This window comes from Rhinopithecus bieti, unplaced genomic scaffold (genome assembly GCF_001698545.2).
Source record: "Rhinopithecus bieti isolate Rb0 unplaced genomic scaffold, ASM169854v2 scaffold_1853, whole genome shotgun sequence".
Taxonomy (NCBI): domain Eukaryota; kingdom Metazoa; phylum Chordata; class Mammalia; order Primates; family Cercopithecidae; genus Rhinopithecus; species Rhinopithecus bieti.
In genome coordinates, this window is record NW_016804151.1 from 2,843,678 (window position 1) to 2,850,509 (window position 6,832).

General features: G+C 35.8%; 1 protein-coding gene across 5 annotated transcripts in view; it reads left to right on the forward strand.

Moving 5' to 3' along the window:
* KLHL20 (kelch like family member 20) overlaps positions 1-6,832 on the forward strand; it is a 74,423-nt gene that overhangs the window by 47,483 nt on the left and 20,108 nt on the right. For all 5 annotated transcript variants that reach the window (XM_017866928.1, XM_017866929.1, XM_017866927.1 and 2 more), the window contains one exon: positions 2,551-2,694. In XM_017866928.1, the coding sequence (XP_017722417.1) occupies positions 2,551-2,694 (144 nt within the window). The remainder of the gene's footprint in view (positions 1-2,550; positions 2,695-6,832) is intronic.

Consider the following 6,832-nt stretch of genomic DNA (forward strand, 5'->3'; position numbering starts at 1 on the left):
CTCAAAAAAAACAAAAAGAAAAACATAAAGAGGGGCAAGAACACTCTTTTCAACAAATGGTGCTGGGATAATTAGCTAGCCACATATAAGGAAACGAAACTGGATCCTCATCTCTCACATTATACAAAAATCAACTCAAGATGGATTAAGGACTTAAACCCTAAGACCTGAAACTGTAAAAATTATAGAAGATAACATTGCAAAAACCCTTCTTGATATTGGCTTAGGCAAGGATTTCATGACCAGAAACCCAAAAGCAAATGCAATAAAAACAAAAGATAAATAGCTGGGACCTAATTAAACTGAAGAGCTGTTGCATGGCAAAAGGAACAGTCAGCAGAGTAAACAGACAACCCACAGAGTGTGAGAAAATCTTCGCAATCTATACATCTGAAAAACAACTAATACCTGGAATCTACAACGAACTCAAGTCAGTGAGAAAAAAAATCCTATCAAAAAGTGGGCTTAGGACATGAATAAACAGTTCTCAAAAGAAGATATACAAATTGCCAACAAACATGAAAAAATGCTTAACATCACAATGATCAGGGAAATGCAAATGAGAACCACAATGTGATACCACCTTACTCCTGCAAGGATGGCCATAATAAAAAAATCAAAAACCAGTAGATGTTGGCGTGGATGCTGTGAACAGGGAACACTTCTACACTGCTGGTGGCAATGTAAACTAGTACAGCCACTATGGAAAACAGTGCAGAGATTCCTTAAAGAACTAAAAGTAGAACTACCATTTGATCCAGTAATCCCACTACTGGGTATCTACCCAGAGGAAAAGAAGTCATTAATCAAAAATGATACTTGTACACGCACGTTTCTAGCAGCCCAATTCACAATTGCAAAATCATGGAAGCAAACCAAATGCCCATCAATCAATGAGTGGATAAAGAAACTGTGGTGTATATAGATGATGGAATACTATGCAGCCATAAAAAGGAATGAATTAACAGCATTTGCAGTGACCTGGATGAGATTAGAGACTATTATTCTAAGCGACGCAACTCAGAATGGAAAACCAAACATCGTATGTTCTCACTGATATGTGGGAGCTAAGCTATGAGGACTCAAAGGCATAAGAATGATGCAATGTACTTTGGGGACTTGGGGGGAAGAGTGGGAGGGGGTTGAGGGATAAAAGATTACACATATGGTGCCATGTATACTGATGCATGCACTAAAATCTCATAAATCACCACTAAGGAATTTACTCATGTAACTAAATACCACGTGTACCCCGATACCCCAATAACTTATGGGGGAAAAAAAAAGAACACATCACAGTTAAAAAAAATCGATGGGTTAAAGAAATAAGAGTAGAAATAGCTAAATGTTTATACTTTAACAATTTAGCCTATGTATATCAAAATGGATAGAATGCAACTAAGGTGGTACCCAGAGGGAAATTTACATGAATTTTAGCTTAGATACATTAATATAACTTATATGCATTTGGAAATAAGAAAGATACAAAATAAATGAATCATGCTTTTAAATCGTTACTAAAAAAGCAATAAAACCCAACAAACAGAAGAAATCAATGAAATTGAAAAAAGAAGATATAACTACAAAAAGAGTAATTTGATAGTATTTTTAAAAATTAAGCATACTCTGCTGGGCACGGTGGCTTACACTTGTAATCCCAGCTCTTTGGGAGGCCAAGGTGGGTGGATCACGAGGTGAGGAGATCAAGACAATCCTGGCTAACACGGTGAAACCCCGTCTCTACTAAAAATACAAAAAAATGAGCCGGGTGTTGTGACAGGCGCCTGTAGTCCCAGCTACTCAGGAGGCTGAGGCAGGAGAATGGCGTGAACCCAGGAGGCGGAGTGTGCAGTGAGCCAAGATTGCGCCACTGTACCCCAGCCCGTGCAACAGAGCCAGACTCCATCTCACAAAAAAAAAAAAAAAAAAATTAAGCATACTATTTGCTACAGTAATTCTACCTATCACCCATTCACACAAAGAGAAATGTACAAGGATGAACATTGTTTTTAATTGCAAAATATCAGAAACAGCATAAGGGGTATATCAGTAGGAATATAATTAAATAATGTATAACACATATAATAGTAAAATAATTAAAAAGAAAAATCTGGAGCTATATTAGCATAAATAGATTTCAAAAAATGTTGAGGAAAAAAGCAGTGCCTACTGTGTGGTATTATTTATGTGAAGAAAACATGCTTGCATATAAAGAAATACATATATGTGGATGCATATATACCTATATATATTTTACTGAAAAGTCTTGAAGGATATATGCCAAATCAAAATGTGAAGAGACCAAAATTCAGGTGGAACTCAAGGAGGGATTTAGCTTTATCAATAATATTCTGATTTTTTAAAAGAAAATATATTCATACATAAAAAATAAAAACACAAACCAGATTTTCAAATGTTTTAGTTGTTATTAATCAGCCCATACTTAGGGGAAAGAATATATATCGTATAAATCCGTGGATTTAGAATATGTAAACATAGCCAAGCATCCTTTGTGTAATACAAACTCTCCTCTTGGTATGTTCTTTTCAGGTATGACCCCAAAACAAACCAGTGGAGCAGTGATGTGGCCCCTACAAGCACCTGCAGGACAAGTGTTGGTGTAGCAGTACTTGGAGGCTTTCTCTATGCTGTGGGTGGCCAGGATGGCGTGTCTTGCCTCAACATTGTTGAGAGGTGATTTTTTTTTAAGTCATTTTCTGTATTTTTATTTTAAAGAACATAGAGCTCTTTAAAAGAAACAAGTACAGGCCGGGCATGGTGGCTCACACCTACAATCCTAGCACTTTGGAACGCCAAGGCAGGTGGATTGCTTGAGCTCAGGAGTTCAAGATCAGCCTAGGCAACATGGTGAGATTAAAAAAAAAAAAAAAAAAAAAAAAAAAAAAAAAAAAAAAAATTAGCCGGGCATGGCGGTGCATGCCTGTAGTCCCAGCTACTTGTGGGGCTGAGGCGAGAGGATCACTTGAGCCCAGGAAGTTGAGGCTGCAATGAGCTGAGATCATGCCACTGCACTCCAGCCTGGGTACAAAGTGAGACCCTGTATCCAGGAAAAAAAAAGAAAAGAAACAAGTGCAGCTGAATTTAGGACATTGGAGGATCCACTATTCAGTGGCTTTCCCATAGGCTTTCAGGAAAAAGTCTTTAGTTGATCTTAAAGTCTAGGAAAATGAAAGATCTAAAAAAAGTTTTTTTTTAATTAACAAAAATTGTATATATTCATAGTGCACAGCATGATGTTTTGAAATATGTATAGCTGGTGGAATGGCTAAATCAAGCTAATTAACATATTTATTACCTCACATACTTATGATTTATTTGTGGTGAGAACACTTAAAATCTACTCTCAAGTGTATAATACATTGTTATTAACTATAGTTACTATGTTGTACATTAGAGTCCTTGAATTTATTCCTTCTCTCTAACTGAAATTTTGTATTCATTTACCAAGATTTCCTCACTGCCCCTCATCTTGCCAGCCCCTGGTAACCACCATTCTACTCTCTACTTCCATGAGTTCAGCTTTTTTAGATTCCTTATATAAGTGAGATCATGCAATATTTGTCTATGTGTAGCTTGTTTCACTTAATGTCCTCCAGGTTTATCCATGCCATCACAAATGCCAGGATTTCTTTCTTTTTTAAGACTGAATAGTATTCTATTCATATATGCCATATTTTCTGTATCCATTCATCTGTTGAGGTACATTTAGCTTAACTTCATATCTTGTCTATTGTAAATAATGCTGCAATGAATATGAAAGTACAGGTATCTTCAACATACTTATTTCCATTGAATATATGCTTAGTAGTGGGATTACTGGATCATATGATAGTTGTATTTTTAGTTTTTCGAGGAACCTCTATACTGTTTTCTGTAATGGCTATACTAGTTTACATTCTCATCAATAGAGTGCAAGGGTTTCCTTTTCTCCATATTCTTGCCAATATTTATTATCTTTCTTTTTTTATATAGTAGCCATTCTAACAAGTGTGACATGATATTTCTTTGTGATTTTAATTTGCATTTCCCTGATGATCAGTGATATTGAGCATTTTCTCATATACTTAGCCATTTGTATGTGTTCTTTTGAAAAATATCTGTTCAGGTCCTTTGTCCATTTTTAAATCAGATTGTTTGTTTTGTTGCTGTTGAGTTGTTTAAGTTCCTTATATATTTTCAGTATTAACCTTCTATGAGATGTATGGTTTGCAAATATATTTTCCCACTCTGTAGATTGTCTCTTCACTCTGTTGATTGTTTCCTTTGCCATGCAGAAGCCTTTTAGTTTGACATAATCTTACTTTTTTTGCTTTTGTTGCCTGTGCTTTGGGGCACATAACCTGAGTTTTTCAACTGCCACGTTGATTGTACCTAACATTGAAATGTTAGAAATGTATTTCAGATTACATTCTGTATATATCAAGCATACCACTTGTGAAATCTGTTCTGATTGTTTTCCCGAATCTACCTGGAGTGTACTTAATGCATGACTCTACTCAGACTTCCCTCAGAGAAATCATTAAGTAATAATACTTTGTATAGGACATCTGATAAAAAGCTTAAAGTATTTTGTATATAGACTCTCATTAATCATTGAAATATGCTTAGGGAAATCTAGGTGGGCTGCCATAGTCACTTTATACTAGTGTACAAATAGTTAATTTTGGTGGAACAGATTTTGTTCTTAATTTCTTCTGTCAGATTTTAGAGTCTCATGTGCTATGATTACTGATAAGAACATATATTTCATCCTTACTTCTTAAAAAGAAATGAGTCATGACTCTAAAATTTTTGAGGTAGCATTTACTAGTTTACCATGTATATGTTGAAAAGTTTAACTGTTGTCAGTACAGATAAAATAGAAGATAACTCTTGAAAGCTATGCCAGTTCCCTTTTATCTCTCTGTCAAGATTTTTTCACTTTCAAAACTCAGTACAGGAGGTTAGCAGCAGTGATGGCATAGTTTTTTAATATCTCCAAATACCCACGTAAAAACAGATAGAGTAATAGATAGCAAAGCTAAAAACCTATGTACTAGTTCTGGAGATTGGAGTTACACAACAATGTGAATATACTTAACACTACTAAACAGTTAAAACATGGTTAAGATGGTAAATTTTATGTTATGTGTATTTTACCACAATTTAAAAATCAGAACCTGTGAACAAAATTAAAGACAAAAGTAAAGGAAAGGATATCCTCACAAACTCCAAAACACAAATGGGCAAAGACAAACTACCATTAGCCACAAGACCTGCATGGTATTAGTATCTTCAGGAGAAATCAGAAAGAAGCAATTGGATGTCTGACAGATCTAAGAACAAAAGAACCTCAAACTAGCTAATACATAGTCACAAGAAATCACAAGGGGAAAATTTATCAGCAACTGAAACTAGACCAGTTTTGTCCACTGCCAGAGAGTGTAAGTGCAAGACCTCAATAAGACCTGAAGGATTTAGAAGAAGGTTTCTCAACCTCAGCACTACTGGCGTTTTGGGTCAGACAATTCTTTGTTGTAGGGGACTGTCCTGTGCATTGTAGGATGTTTAACAGCATCCATAGCCTCTACCAACTAAGTACCAGAAGCACATGCCTGGTTGTGATAACCAAAAATGTCTCCAAACATTGCCAGATGTTACCTAGGGGATGAAAAGGGGGGATGAAGGGGAAAAAATAACACCTGGTTGGGAACCAGCTGGGTTAGAGCCATCTAGTCCCTGGGAACTCTCAAAACTGACCAGCCAGGATAACCTTCCAGGTCAGGACTCTACACTGAGGAGAAACTTCTGGGAGTAGAATCAAAATTAAGCAGGATGAGGGCAACAGATGCCTTTGTTTTCCTTGAAAAGAGAAAGCCAAGACAAAAGTAAGGCAGTGAATAGTAAATCACTGGGCTAGGTGCTGTGGCTCACACCCATAATCCCAACACTTTGGGAGGCCTAGGTGGGAGGGTTGCTTGAGTCCAGGATTTCAAAACTAGCATGCGCAACACAGTGAGACCTTGTCTCTCCAAAAAATAAAAAAATTAGCCAGGTGTAGTGGCACATGCCTGTGGTCCCAGTTACTCAGGAGGCTGAGGTGAGAGGATTGCTGGGAGGTCAAGGCTACAGTGAGCCATGATCGCTCCACTGCACCCCAGCGAGGGTAATAGAGTTAGACCCTGTCTCAGAAAAAAATAAAATAAAATAAAATAAAATAAAATTTAAGGATACCCCATTCTTTATGATGTGATTATTTCACATTGCATACATGTATCAAAACATCTCATATACCCCATAAATATATACACAAAATTAAAATAAAAAAATTTAAGTAAAATCTCTGAAGGCAAGGCACTGTATTTTTTAATACTACTTTAAAAAAAGAAGGAGCTCCACAAAGTTAGAAAACTATTACAAACCAAACCACTCACCCCTATTTCTAAAAGTTCAGGAAAACTCACTTCATGTAAAAATGAAATAGCAAAGTATTGAGATTAGATTCCATACAAAGTTAGTATAAGAAGAGAGAATAAGCAGCAGAATAACATCTCTACAGACAATAAAAGCACACTAGAAAGACACACCTACACATCAAAACCTTAACTGTTTCAAAATGTGATAAAAGACATTAAGGAAATGATACAAGATATGAAACTACATAAATCAGAAGTAGAAAAATTCAGAAGTGAAGTGACAGAACTCAGAAAAGTATTAGAAATGAAAGGAAAAATCATTTCAGAATGAAGATTAAAGGAGAATAAGCAAAACAGATAATGCCCTAAGACAAATAGATGTCGAAAAGAGCAAATTTTTTTTTTTTTTTTTTTTT